A 14,326-nucleotide genomic window follows, 5' to 3' on the forward strand; every position below is an offset into this window, starting at 1 on the left:
ACACGGGCAATCACAATCACAGAGCGAGAGACACGCACTCACCCACTCACTTGCCTGCGGAGAGCAATAAAATAAAAATTGAAAACACAAAGGATTTATAGCTTCAATAGGTTTTCAAGGAGCCCTCTCAAAGCTCAGTACAATTGCTACGAGGGCAACAGCAGACCGACCGACCACCGGAGCGGAGCCCCTCTCCGCCGCTTACACAGGCCGGAATCGAATCGAATTTTGGGGCTGGAAATTTTAAGCCGAGAGTCGGCTGGGGAGTTACTCTACCAGCTAATGGAACGGCATACGAAATAAAAGAGCATCTCAGTGTATCTGAGCATCTCTTGCGCGTTTCTTGGGTGCTTCGGATCTCCGTTACTTTGCTGCTTGGCCTGCTCTTGTCTTGGGAGAGACCTCGTCTTGGGTTGTGTCGAGAGAGAGACTCGTTCAGAGAGGATCGTAGAAGCGCAGGCTGAGTGTGAGTGAGAGGTAGATTTCTGGCACATCGTTTATGCCCTAGTCGATGGACCCTCTTCAGCACCCCTTGCTAGTGCAGGGTACATCGAGAGATATATAAAAGGGAGATATATTTTAGCAGCCATTTCATTGTTTATGTGCTGGGTGTGTCTCTCTCTCTCTGTGCCCTTCTCTCATTCTCTCTATTCTCTTTCTCTTTCTCGTTCTCTGACTCTGTCTGTGCCCGTGTCGGTGGGCATATGGCGCCCACAGATTTAACTTCTCTGATTATTTTTCCACTTCCTGCTGCAACCCAACCCCGCCCCCCCTCTCCCGCTTACCACCTTTATATGTTCTACCTTTTTCGCCCAATTTTTACATTGATTGAAGTATTTTCCGTTTTGCCGGATCTCGCCGGCGCCTGCCCGCCCTGGGCCATGTGGCTTAAGGATTTGGCTTTGTCTACCTTTTAGACACATGCAAAACAATCCCCTCTTCTGAAGAACTTTCATCCTTCAGTGAAGGTGTAAATAAATATCCTGGGAATTCCTCTCAGGCCGAAAGCACAACAACAGCAGCAGAAGCCCAAAGAAAACTTTTTGTTTTTCTTCTCCGTTGGCGAGACTTTAATGAGACGGAAGCTGCTTTGCTTTGCCATCTCCAAAAAGAGTGGAAAATACATACATATATACACACATATATACCTACTATTTGTACATTTATATATAAAGAAAAGCTGCTTTGAAGACTTCGGCCTCGGCTTCTTGTTGTCCCTATTTTTGCGGATTTTTCTTTTCAGCTGATTTCGTGTGCTTTGGTTTCCACTCTCTTCCACCCACTCCCACTGCCCCTCCTCAAGAACAGTATAAAAAGTTGTAGCTGTTGGTGAAATAAGAATGAAATTACTTAAAATTTGTCACAATAAGCCGGTGCTGAGGCGGAGGCAGAGGCTGAGGAGGAGGCGGCGGCGGCGGTGCCTCCATTTTCTAGCCACGATTTGTGCCTTTTTGGCTTTTCGTCTTGGTCTTATTTTTTGCTTTATAGAGATTTTTCTGTTTTTGTATTATTAAAATTGTTTCAAAATTGCGGGGGACGGACCTCTAATAGCCACAACAACAGCAAGACCAACAACAACGAAAACACTCTAATGGAGCATATTGTGCGTTTGGTTTTTCATTTTTATTGCGAATTTAGGCATCATTAGTTACGGTTTTTTAATAAAAGACCAAAAGCCAGTCCAAGTTTGATTTGTGTGCATTTTGACCGCCTTAAGTGCGCCTTTGGGTGCCATTGTCTTCCATCCTGCTGCCTGATGCCAGCCGGTCCTCTTCTCTCCCTCTCTCTCTCACTCTTATGGAAGATGCGGTCAAGCTTTGTTTGACTTGAAGTGCCTTCGGAGGCGGCACCAACTTTGACAGAAAAGTTTAAGTTGAAAAATAAAAAAATATAAAAAAGTTTCTCCGGACATTTGTTCGGAACAAATGGACAAATGTATTAGCCCAAGATGTTTGGTGGTCCCCAAATGGGTTCAAGTGCCTGGAATTATTGAAAAGGCCTCATGGCCCGCCCGCCCTTCAGTACAGATTTCTAATTAATTTCCCATATCGAATAACTGAAATTCTTTTCATTTAATCGAGTCCCATTATCCGGCGTACACCAGAAATACTTATGCAAATAACTCAGGAGCTTTAAGAGGGTCGGGCTCGGATGCCAGACTGAGACTCAGACTCCGACTCCATCTCCAATCCCAGCTTAGGTCTCGGGGCTCGGGCCGGGCCGGGCCTGCACTTGTCTTGGCCGCACTTTAACACCTACCTAAGCAGGAAGGCATAAAAACTACCGACTGATGACTGGCCCCAGCCCGGGCAGCCCAGCAGCCCCCTGTGTCCCAGCCCCCATGCTGGACAATCATTTTTCATGCTAAGCTCCAACGTCAGCCATTTGGTTTATGGCCTTAATCCTTTTCTACATAAATGAGGCCCGTATCCCAGTCCCACTCCCAGTCTCGGAGTCGGCGGCCCAACCCAACTCAGAGCTCAGCAAATGCCACGCATTTCATCATTAGTCAGCGGACGTTAATGCCCAGTTCCAGTTCTCTGGCTACTGGGTACAAGATAGAGAGAGAGAGAGAGAGCGCAGTGGAGAGGAGAGGGATTTATGAAGACGGGTAGAGCCACGGTATGGTATGGCATGGTATGGCATGGTATGGGGCTCATATTGAAGCATGCAGCAGCCGCAGCGGCAACCTACGCATTTACATCCGAGCGTATTTATATATAGAAATATTTATATATACATATATATCTGCATAGATGTGTGTACGTGGCATGTCTCTAGTGTGTGTGTGTGTGTGTGTGTGTGTGTGTGCACTACCCCATGGCATAATCAAGAGGCCGAAGCGTTGACTAAGTACCCAGGAAATGCCAAGGTTGTTGCACTCCTCTCCTCGCCCCGCCTCGCTTAGGAAAATCGCATCGCCCAACTCCCCCCGGCCACTGGGACGGGCACCACTCTACGGGACCAGCGTCCAGTGGCTTTTAATTAACACGCAGCTCAGGAGAAGGGGGCCAGGGGATCCGCATCCTCATTCTCATTCTCATCCTCACAAGCCGCCTCATAATCGTTCTCTCCATCATCATCATCATCATCATCATCGTTATGATGCTATGTCGTTGCTTCTATTTTGAAATCAATTCCATGCAGTTTTTAATATATGTTGTATATCCCAAAGACACACACACACACACACACACACACATACACACGCACTGGCAGGCCTTCCCTTTCCCTTCCATTTTTGTTGAATATGATGTCATGCTGTGAGTGCTCGCTCGTTCCCTCCTTGCCCCTCCCCACACCGACCCAACAGATATCCCTCAGATACACGACATGCCACAGCGGGCGTCTCTTTAGCGCTTAATTAATGATGAATATAAAAATTGCCGCCACATATAGAAAAGAAAAACAAAGATAGAGATACAAAGAGGGGAAAAGAGAGAAGGAATGAGAAATATAGAGAGAGGTAGAGATAGAGTTTCATTTGCCATTCGCCGCCAATTTCGATGTCATTTCTACTGCGGATCCTCGAGACCAGAGGAGAGGACCAGCAGGAGGAGCAGCTGGACGGGGAGTTGGAGGCCTTTCAAAAAATCTTTACATAAATATGCTTTCACGCAACTCCTTTTGGCTTTGTTGCCCCGCAGAGAAGGGGTATCGGTAAGGGGTATGGGGGGTAGCCGGTTCCGTTAGAGTCAAAGCCATAGACAGAGCCCCAAAGTGTGTGTGTGCAGATATCAGATGCAGCGACTGCAAACACACAGCTCAAGATGCGGATGCAAATGCGGCAAAAGGTTACAAAGTTTGTGGATTCAGTGGAGAGTTCTAAAAGTGCTAGATATATCTGGCCTTACATCTTCCATTTCCATTTTCCCAAACGGATTCGTTTCCTTTAAGCGTGTCCCTCTCCCTCTCTCTCTCCAGAGATGTAGGTACATATTTTCTTCTGGCATCTTTATCTGTGACTTTAAAGTGGTAAAATCACATGTCAGGCAGTTTTCGTAACAGAATGAGAAGGGTTTTAAGGCCATCAAAACATATCAGATGCTGGCCTCCACTATCGCTATCCAGTATTGTTTATCAGTGCTCATCTCTCAGATACTCTTGTTTTTTTTTCTGAAAAGTGGAAGAACTAGAATGTCCCGCAATCGGCATCTTCTCTGGCATTCTCTGGCAGCATCTCCATCTGGCTGTTTTGCATTGACCAAGTCATCACCTGTGGGGCTGGCTGGGTGCGATTTCTTGTGCCTCGTACAATCAAAAAGTGATTAGCAAGGCACTCAACAACATCAGGAACAGGCAACAGGCAACAGCAACAGCAACAAGCGACAACGACAACAATTGGGAATGTCATGGTGCAAGGCCTGGGAAGCAGTAGAGTCGCGAAGTGAACCGAACCGAAGCCCCCGAGAGATCGCAAAAGGCAATGCTTAACATACAAACACACTTAACGTGTAAACATGGCCAAAAGAGCGTTGACCATATTCGGGGTGCAGCCAGCTCTTCTTACGCACAGCAACAGCAAAAGCAAAAGCAACAACAATAACAGGCAACACGAACAGGTAGTACGTACAAAGCAGCAACAACGGCAACAACGGGGCAAACGGGACACGCTAATATGACTGGAAGATGCTGCTGCTGCTGCTGGTGCCTCTGGGAGAACCGGTCGGAGCTGGTTCTCCACACAGACTCCGTCTGCCTCTTACACCCCTTCGCCTTCTCCATTTCTCTCTCATCGCTGTACATTCGCCTGCGCTGACATTATCAACATAATCAACAGGCAACTCCCCTTCTGGCCCGGCCCGGCCCGGCCCGGCCTGGTCTGGTCTGGCCCAAAACCCCTTCTTTCTAAGCCTTTTCAACGCTCATAAATTTCGAGGAGAAGACACACCAGCAAATATTTTGCAAACGCAATGAAAATTGTGCCTGGCCATGGCCATGGCATGCCGAAGAAAATTATGAGGTGAGGTGCGGGGCGGTGCAGGGAAGTGCAGAGTGTTCTGGCCAAGAAAAAAAAAAAAGAATCTCTTTCGCATATGGGCAACGGTACTTTCTGCAATTATCCGTTGTCTTGGCCAACATCGTTGTCTCCATCGTCGTCGTCGTCGCTGGCTGTTGTCGAAGATGCGGTGCTGCGCTAAAGCAAATATGCGGCGCACTTGGCATTGTCCCGCCGAACCGCAGAAAGCCACACAACGCACTAATAGCCCCCCCGAGAGAAAGATACAGCAACAGAGGAGAAAGAGAGTGAGGGCGGGGGGGAGGGTGCCCCGTCAAGTGGTGTGCTTCGAGAGTCTTGGTCTTGGGGCCATCCCAACCACTGGCGGCTGTTTTGCGGTTTTTGAGGTTTGCGTTATGTGTAATAGATTATCCAAAATGCTTAGGAGAGGACCCCAGCAGAAGACACGAACAAAACAGAGACCAGAGAGCAGAGCAGGGAAGAGGGAGGGGGTGAACGGTAAGCTGTATAGGGGCCAAAGTAGGCCTCAGACCGGGCTAAAGGAATATCCAGCAACGGCTTATGTCACATGAATGTAATGAAATTAAATTTCTCTCTCGCACACACACACAGACACACATACTTGTAAGGCTTGGTTCTGTTGCCTGGCCAAGAGGAGGCCAGCTCTTGGCCAGCCTGCAGTTTTGATATGTGCGATAATTTTAAAAGTCAACCAAGTTGCCCAAGACGGAGACCGAGACCGAGACGGCGACGGAGACGGAGATGGAAAAGCCTCTTCTTGGGCCATCTGTAATCTACGCAACATTCTGCAATCAAGTGTGCATATTTACTTCCTGTAATTGAGCATTTATGGCTTTTATGGCCTAACGGATTTGTCCAGAGAAGACTCTTCCTTGGCTCACTCGGTCCTTGGGCCCCTCCTCCTCCTCCTCGTCCATAATTGCTACGGCTATGGCTTTAAAACTGACAGACAGACCGACATGCCAGGGAGGGGGGACATGGGGGGAGGCACAGAAGGTTACAGCAAGTCGTGGGGCTCAAGTCTTCGTGCGCCCAAGTCTATTGATTATAAAGTTTATGCATAAATTGTAAATTGATTTGGCAGTTAATTGATTTGCCAGTGTCTGCGACTCTGCGCCTCTGCGCCTCCTCTCTGTGTCTATGTCTCCTACTCTCTCTATGTGTTTAAGCCGAAAACTGATGAGTAATGACTTTGATATTGGCCAAAAGTTAACATAAATCTATACATTCTGATTCGATTGGATGCGATTGGATAAGTACTTTTGGGGAGGACGAACAGGCACAGGAACAGACACAAGCAGAGGCACAGGCACAGGCACATCCTGAGAAAGTTTCTCTCATGAATAGTTGATGGCATTGGAAATGTGTCGAGTCCATGGGGCACGGAAGGGAAGCGAAGGCTGACGACGAAAGTTCGTGTAATTATGGATGGGGTAATGATAAATGAGTTATGGAATTTCGCTTGGTTAGATAGTGCTTCGAAATATGTAAATTGATGCTTATGGTTGGTACTTTTGATGGGGTGAATGGGGAATGCTCCCGAGAGACAAGTGCATCTAAACGGTTCTATACTGTAGTTGATGTCAGCAAATTTCGATGCACTGTTGTCTGTTGCTCTGCTTAAAGCGATCCCGAAGATGTCCCTGCAGCTCCCTTCAACACTTTCCCGCATATATCCACTCTCTTGTAGATCCCAGGCAAAACCCCTCGACTCTAGCGAACAATTGAAGCGGTTTGGCTGGGACTGGGGCTGCGGCCCCTCGCAAACTCTCCACAAGCCGCCTAAATATCACAAAATTGAATAACAAAATATTTATGCGTCTAGGAAAAATATTTAACTATTATTTATTTGCTTTTGTGCTCTCGAAGCACGAGCAGAGAATTTGCTGGAGAGAAGTGGCAGGGAGGAGAACTCTCATCTATATAATTTGCCAGCATATATATGTACATATATGTATATGATTTATGAAGTGAGTGTGTGAGTGTTTGGGTGTGCGTAGGCGTGCCCCCCCAACCCCCCTCGTGTGATATGCGTGTCCGCAACTACAAAAAAAAAAAAAAAAAATAGTGCTTTTAGGAACAATACTCTTTAGAGAATGAGAAGCAGAATGGATGAATGGCCATTCGAGTGGAGGCTAGAGAATGCTCAGCACGCGAATCGCTTGAGCAATGGATACGATACCCCGCACACTCGAACACTCATTCACTCACTCACTCACGCACCCTACTGTACGGCTATACGACTATACGACTATCTACAGCGACAAAGAAGAAGAACAAATTGGATAATGTCTATAAAAACTAATTGAATTCTAAGCGCTGAGCACGCCAGCCACAACACACCATGCCACAGCGCCACAGCTGTGAGAAAGTAATGAAAGTACCCCCGAGAACGAGATGGAGATGGAGAAGGAGAGAACGAGAACTAACGAATAAGAAAAAGTAACCAAGAACTCTCGCGTCTGAAGTGATGACATGCAAGGCTGCGGGATGGATGGATGGTTGGATGGATCTAGGGTCTCTGGGTCTCACGGCGAGTGTGTGGAATGGACTGTGTGTGGAGTGTGTGTGGGCAGCAGCAGCGGCACCCCACCACCACCACCGCCACCGCCAGATAGAGATTGTTGTTAAAAAATAAAAAAACAATTTCACACAACACACAAATTGTACAAAGAGAAGAATTACTCGAAAATGCTCGCAAGATGTTCGCATGTCATGGCGGAAAACGAAACAAAAAGCTCATTACTCATATGCCAATCAAAAGAGGGACTCGGACTCGCACGAGAAGGGGGCAGGGGGGGGGGGGGGGTCCGACAGAACCGGACCCGAAACCGAACCCCAAACAAGCCGCAGATCTTGCGTCTGAACCAAAACCGAACTGCCATAATTAATCATCGGCCGATAATTAACAGCACAGCGTAGAACAACGTGCTAATGCCAATGCCTAATGTATCTGCTGGATACAAAAAGTGCGTACGCATGTTGCCCAGCGCTGCTCCCCTTCGCGCAGGGTGCAAGTTCAAAAGGTTGCCAAAACTGTTGTTTCATTTTCCTTCCTACCCAAAAAACAAAAAAAAAACTTAAATGAGTTTGTAATGAAGTTTTTCCCTTGGTTTTTTGTGCATCGTAACCACTTGAAAGTGAGTCAGACAGATGGACACTAAACAGATACGACGATAGCCCCCAACCCACCTAAGAGCTCCGTGTCTGCCGCCTGCCGCCTGCCCCATAAGCAACCTTCAGTTTGAGTGATGTACTACGATGGACATCGACATCGACATCTCGACATCGGAGCACATCGATGGATGGTCATTAGCGAAAGATGACGACGACGACTACAATGTTAATGTTAATGTTGATGGCGCGCTCTCCGTGGAGATGTTGCGTTGCGTACTCTCGTAATTCTTCTATAATGGATCTGTTATCTCTGCGCTTAATGGGTTAGAGGTTTCTTTCTGTTTCTGTGTCTGTGTCTGTTTCTGTTTCTGTTTGAGGCTGTTTGGGGCGCGCCCGAGGGCCAAGGGAGGGAGCTTTTTGCCTCCGAGTGACTGACAGACGTGGAAGCATACTTAAAACTTGAAATTAAATAATTAGTCGCTGGCCAAGTTCGCTTTTCATTCGCTCTACGAGTATGGGGCCAGTGTAACGACCTTTTAAGTACTTTTAAGATACTAATCGCTTCTTGGTTTTTCGTTGTAGCTAATGGCTTGTTGTGGCTTGTTTGTTGTAGTTCTCTCAATCCCCCCCCTGCCACAAGGCCCTACCCCCACCCACCCTCCAGCAGCGAGTGAGTGCAACAAAGTCGTCGTCGTCGTCGTCGCCCAGCCACTTTGGATGCCACTAATTAACGTCAGAGGAAAACAAGAAGAAGAAGCTTTTTGGCTTTGGGGCCTTTCGGCCATGGCCGAGCAGAGCAGCGCAACGCAGCGCAGCGCAGCTCGCCATCTCGTTGAAACCATTTTCACAAAAACTTTTCTCAGATGCGTATTAATTAAAATTTTGATAAGCCATCCAGGCCCCCCCCACCCCCAACCCTCCTGCGCCCCAAGCCACTCGTAATAAAAGTTGAAAATAAATTACACAAAATTTGTATTTCTCTTTAGGTGTGGCATCATCATCATCATAGGCTGGCGGCAGCGGCAGCGGCAACGGCAAAGGGCTTATCACAAAAGTATCTACAAAATAATGGGCGACTAATAGGCCAAAACCCCATCCCCAGAGCCTCTTCCCTCTTCCGTGTCTCTTCTCTGATTATGTCAGCCTTTAAAGCGGATTCGCCGAGGCCATTTAGTAGCTTGTCGTCTCCTCCGCTGACTCCTCACCCCTGGATCGCTGGCTCCCTGGCTTCTCTGCGGGCTCTGTGGGAGTGAAAGTGTGCAAAGCCTTTGTGTTCGTGGGGAGTCTTCAGAACGGACTTATAGGGTTACACTTGTTGTCGCCCTGAGACCGAGACTGAGTCTGGGCCGGGGGGAATGCTGTCTGGCTGACTGGCTGGTCAGCCCGGCCAACCCGGCCAATAAAAAATGATAGTTCTGCTCTGGAAATCTGAGCCGAGAAGAGCGCTGAGTGAAGGAAAACCCCAGGAAACTTATCAACTGGTTGTCCCACTTGAGTGATGGCTGGTCGCGTGGGAGGTTCGTAATATCTGATGTATGTGTCTTTGGACACTCTGCAAACACGAGATACAGTGCATAGATACAGATGCAGATAGATTTCGTTGGGAGCGTTCCAAAGGTGCTGGGACGCCCTCAAAGCTTAAGTATCCATCAGAAACAATTGTGCCATTACGATGGACAGCTGGTTAATGCCCAGTTTTTCCAGCCTTAAACTTTCCCAATGATGGCCATCTTTCACTCTTTCAGTGGCTTTCGCCAAGCTCTGCCTCAAAAACTCCCCCCAAATGATAAACGGCAGTCATAATATTCTTGGCTAAATGCAGAAAACTATGCCAAGTATGCCAGCTAGGGCACATGGGGCACATGGGGCGCATGGGGCACTTGCCAAAAAAGCAGCCCGAAACAAGCCCGAAACCCATTGAATGCGAAAATTCCCACACATTGTTCAATCTAATGAGAACTATGTCAATGTCTGCTTCTTCATCGTTTCATCGCTCCATCGTTTGTCCCATCTCTGCCTCCCTGCCCCTCTGCCCCACGGCCTCCCTACCGAATAGGGAGGGGGGAAATACTTAAGCTTCGCCCTTGGGCTGACACTTGAGATAAAAACTCTCGACAGATATACATACATATAAGCTCTATGGCTGGGACATAGATTGCCTTTGCGCCGAATTTCTAGAGAGTTCTTAAAGTCGCTTGAACAGAATTCTATTCGTATTCTATGGTCAGTGTTTTTTTGCATTGTGTGTGAGATGAATTTTAAATGAAAATTCCATAAATGCCAGACAATATTTCTTGTCCCTCCCCTGTCCCCGCCCACAATCGTTGTCTGTTGTTTGACAATTTTAATAGCATTCCAAAAATTAGCCAATTAGCAAAAGAGCGAACATGGGCGGGCTTCGATTGTCATAAATATTTCGAATATCACAAAAAAATAATTTATTGCAGAGCGGGAGAAAGCGAGGGGAAAGAGAGTGGGAGAGTGGCTATGTCCGTGGCCGTGGCTGTGGGTGTGAGAGCATTAGATAATTAAAAAATAATTAACGATAGGTTCAAACAAACAACACCCAAGCACAAGAGCCAAAGAGTACGAATTTAGCTGATAATTCGACCAAAAGACACCCTCTAATTGAGAACTACATATCTGGGGAAATATGTTCTGGCTAACACCCAAAAAAAAAGAGACCTGAATATACTGAGTGTACTGTGCCTTGGCTATTGAATCGACGATGAATCTGTCCATCTATAATCTATTTATCATATATATTCCATCTAAAATTGTAAAGGGCCTTCTTTCGTCTGTTACATACACAGGCAGAGGATCTAAGACCCCTTTCACCGTACACATAAGGAGGGTATACAAAAGGGATATCTCAGCCTGAGGCGAGAGTAAACAATTGTGAGTGAGTCCTTTGTGTGGGTCCTTTTACACTTGTAGCACTTAATTAATATATTAAATCGGCATATCCGTTACAGTTCCAATTAACCTTTGAACCTCTTCACAAATCAGCGCCTACACAAAAAGTCAAGGCGGGGAGGCAGGCAGAGTGCGAGTGCGGGTGCGGGTGCGAGTGCGAGTGGGTGGCAAGGTGACAGTCACGAGTCCCATTATACGATATTGTATGTACAATTTGAGGCAACTCGCAATTACCAACGACACGTCAAGATGTGAAATTAACACCGTCACACAACCAGACTGACAGACAGACAGACAGGCAGGCAGGCAGTGTGGCAGACAGATAAACAGTCAGACAAACCGACACAAAGACAGCAAACCAGAAAGAGGGGTCGTCGAGACAGTCAGACAGACATATTAATGTATCTGGATGGTATTTAACATTCAACAACAATAACAATCACTATGTGTGTGGGTGACATTTTCGTTGCCTGCCTCGAAAATCATTAAATCACACAACAACAACCAAGGAGGAAAAAAAGCTGTCTCCCCTCTGCGTCTCTTTCTGTTTGTGTCAGCCGCACAATTGGCCAACACCCCCCCAGCCGAGAGCCTGCCCCACGCATATCCTGTGGGGGCAAAGAGAACAGAGAGCAAGGAAGAAAAGCGAAGAGCTACGCAACCACAGCACGCAATACTCGCATTTCATTAGACACTTTGCAGTGACGACTCCTATTACTCTTCCTGCGACTGGGTGGGAATGGAGGGAGCCGCCTCTGGGCCACAACTTTGGCCAAATGACGTCGTTTTTTGAGGTCCCCCGAAGGCGTTTTCCCAAAGAAAAACGAAAAATTAGCGTTACATTTGGATGGCAGGGTCAAAGGGTGACGTGACCCAAAAAAACTAAAACAATTGAAATGTGTTTTGATAAATAAGATGGCATCGGCAGGCGGTTAGGTAAATTTGTATAAAAAGGATAACTACTGGTGAATGGCATTGAAATGGGGAATACGCCACCCATTATTCAAGAGCAGGAGCAAGAGCAAGGTGACCCCGACAGACAGCACTGCTGCTCGTGCTCGTGCTCGTGCTCGTAGAAAAGTAAGAAAAGGTTGAAAGTAGCTACACTCGAGAGTCCTTGAGCGGCGTGCTATTACTTATTCCCTAATTATACGTTGTTAAGCAATAATACGAAAGGTTAAAGCAATTGGTGACCCCGATTATGCTTAACACAGCAACTGGATTAGGTGGGGACTCAGGCATGCCAATCGACATAATTTGTTGGCCAATTCAGCAATGAATATATCCCATGGAGACAGACAGTCAGACCGAGAGACAGACAGACAGATAAAGTGCCATAATCGAGTGGCAGATACGAGTAGTTACTCCCCTCAAAGCGGACCCAACTATTCCATTAGCTAACTAAAACAAAAAACTCTCTCGCTAGAAGTTCAAATAAAAAGTTTGCTGTTCCAACGCCCGGACCACAAATGAGTTTGTCATTATTCAACCGCCGCCACCGCCGTTGCGTCGCTCTACCCTGTCCACTCCTGTCTGTCCCTGGCTCTGGTCCCTGGTCCCTGGTCCCTGGCTGACTGTCCAGCCTGTGTATTCACATATATATATTTCGCGCACCTTTTTGTGTGACTTTTGTTTTTGCTACAAATTAATTACAATCCAAGTTGAGTGGCAAAATGTTTTTCTTGTGTATTTTTCATACAACATATTTATCAACCAGCGAGAGCCCTGGGAAGAAGACTTTTGCGGGAATAAATTGGATGATATTAGGGCGACAACTTTTCATTTAGTTGGGCAGAAGATGGGGATGACCAGTCGGGGGAGTCGGCTATCGGGAGTCGGGAGTCCGGACTCCAGGCTGGCCTTAATTTCCGGCCACACGCATTGGGAAAATGAAAATGTTAGGCCATGGAATGAAAAATCGTTGGGCCCTCGCACCGCTACTGCTCTTTTCTTTTCTTTTCTTTTCCTTTTTGTTTCCTTTCTTTTTTTTTTGTGTGTGTTTTTTTGCGCTTCACTTACCTGAAAATAGGTTTGACCCTTGTCCACCCAACCGATGGCCATATCGGCACCAGCCAGATTCCCATCGGGCGAGAACCCGAAGCCGACATAGCCGAGTGTACGTGCTTGTATTTCGAATGTTATATCCTGATTAATGATTTGCCAGAGTATGCGAAAATCCTCATTCAAATCGATGGCATGATCCCAAATGGGTGTTGCCCCACCGCTGTTGGGTCCAGATGCTGCTGCTGTTCTGTTGCTGCCGCTGCCGCTGCTGCTGCGACTGCCTGCCTGGGCTCCAACGAGGAGCAGCAGGAGGAGCAGCAACAAGAGGCTGGACGTGTGGCAGGATATAAAACATGTGATTAACGATGACCGCCTTGAACTTGAATGTGTTGCTGGAGAGGAGGCGATGGGTCTTCTGTGTGATGATGCTTCTCCAGAGATGCTGTAGCTGAGTGCCGCTGCCGATGCCGCTGCTGCTGCTGCTTGTGCTTTTCTGCTTTGTGCCATTTTGTGCTGCTTGAACTCTAGCAAATAGTTGTGATTACTTTTCTTGTTCCACGTTGACATTTATTGCTCTCAAAATCACTCGCTGGACGCTCCTCTCCGGTCCGGTCTGGTCCAGTCCGCTCCGGTCCGCTCCGTTCGGTCGGTCGGTAATTACGCAACTGCTTTTGGCCTTTTGTGAGCGCTTTCTTAGCCTGGTTTTGTGCTGCTGCCGTCTGCCTGTGCTGTCCGCTTTCTTTGGTGTTATCACAGTTACGATTATTTATTTAAGCAATTTTACTTTCGTTCGTCTGCTTCCTGTTTCCGATCTGCTGCTGCTGCTGCCTCTGCTGCTGGCCGCTCATTAGTTTCGCTTGTCACACAAACAAAGCCCAAGCAAAGCTCCTCTTCTGTCGGATGCAATCTGAAAAAGGGAAGAGAAGAGAAAAAAATGTTATATAATTGCTATAATTTGTTGTCGGCTATATAATAGTTGAAAGAACTCGATGGCTTCCCGTCTCCTTTTGCCACTGGCACTGCCTTCTGCCACTGCCTTCTGCCTGCCTTCTTTCGTGTTGCAATGTTTAAACGCATATAATTACATAAATTATGAACCGGTATCTATGAGATACACATCCCTTCAAACAGCAGACAACACCACACCACAACAGGCAGACGGACAGACGGGCAGATGGACAGATGGACATTATAGTTGACGTCTCTCATGTCTATCTTGAAGTTCAATTTTCTTGCTTTTTACTGCTGTGGCTCTGGCTCTTCGTCGGCGAGTTCGTCAACATTTTCCTCGAAGCGTTAATTAGCCTG

The 14,326-nt window shown here is 47.1% G+C and overlaps 1 protein-coding gene across 1 annotated transcript in view; it reads right to left on the minus strand.

Moving 5' to 3' along the window:
- olf413 (DBH like monooxygenase olf413) overlaps positions 1 to 14,326 on the minus strand; it is a 126,764-nt gene that overhangs the window by 56,968 nt on the left and 55,470 nt on the right. The window contains exon 2 of the mRNA XM_001352854.4: positions 13,034 to 13,925. Coding sequence (XP_001352890.4) covers positions 13,034 to 13,585 — 552 coding nt within the window. The 5' untranslated portion in view covers positions 13,586 to 13,925. The remainder of the gene's footprint in view (positions 1 to 13,033; positions 13,926 to 14,326) is intronic.

Source organism: Drosophila pseudoobscura, chromosome X (genome assembly GCF_009870125.1).
Source record: "Drosophila pseudoobscura strain MV-25-SWS-2005 chromosome X, UCI_Dpse_MV25, whole genome shotgun sequence".
NCBI lineage: Eukaryota > Metazoa > Arthropoda > Insecta > Diptera > Drosophilidae > Drosophila > Drosophila pseudoobscura.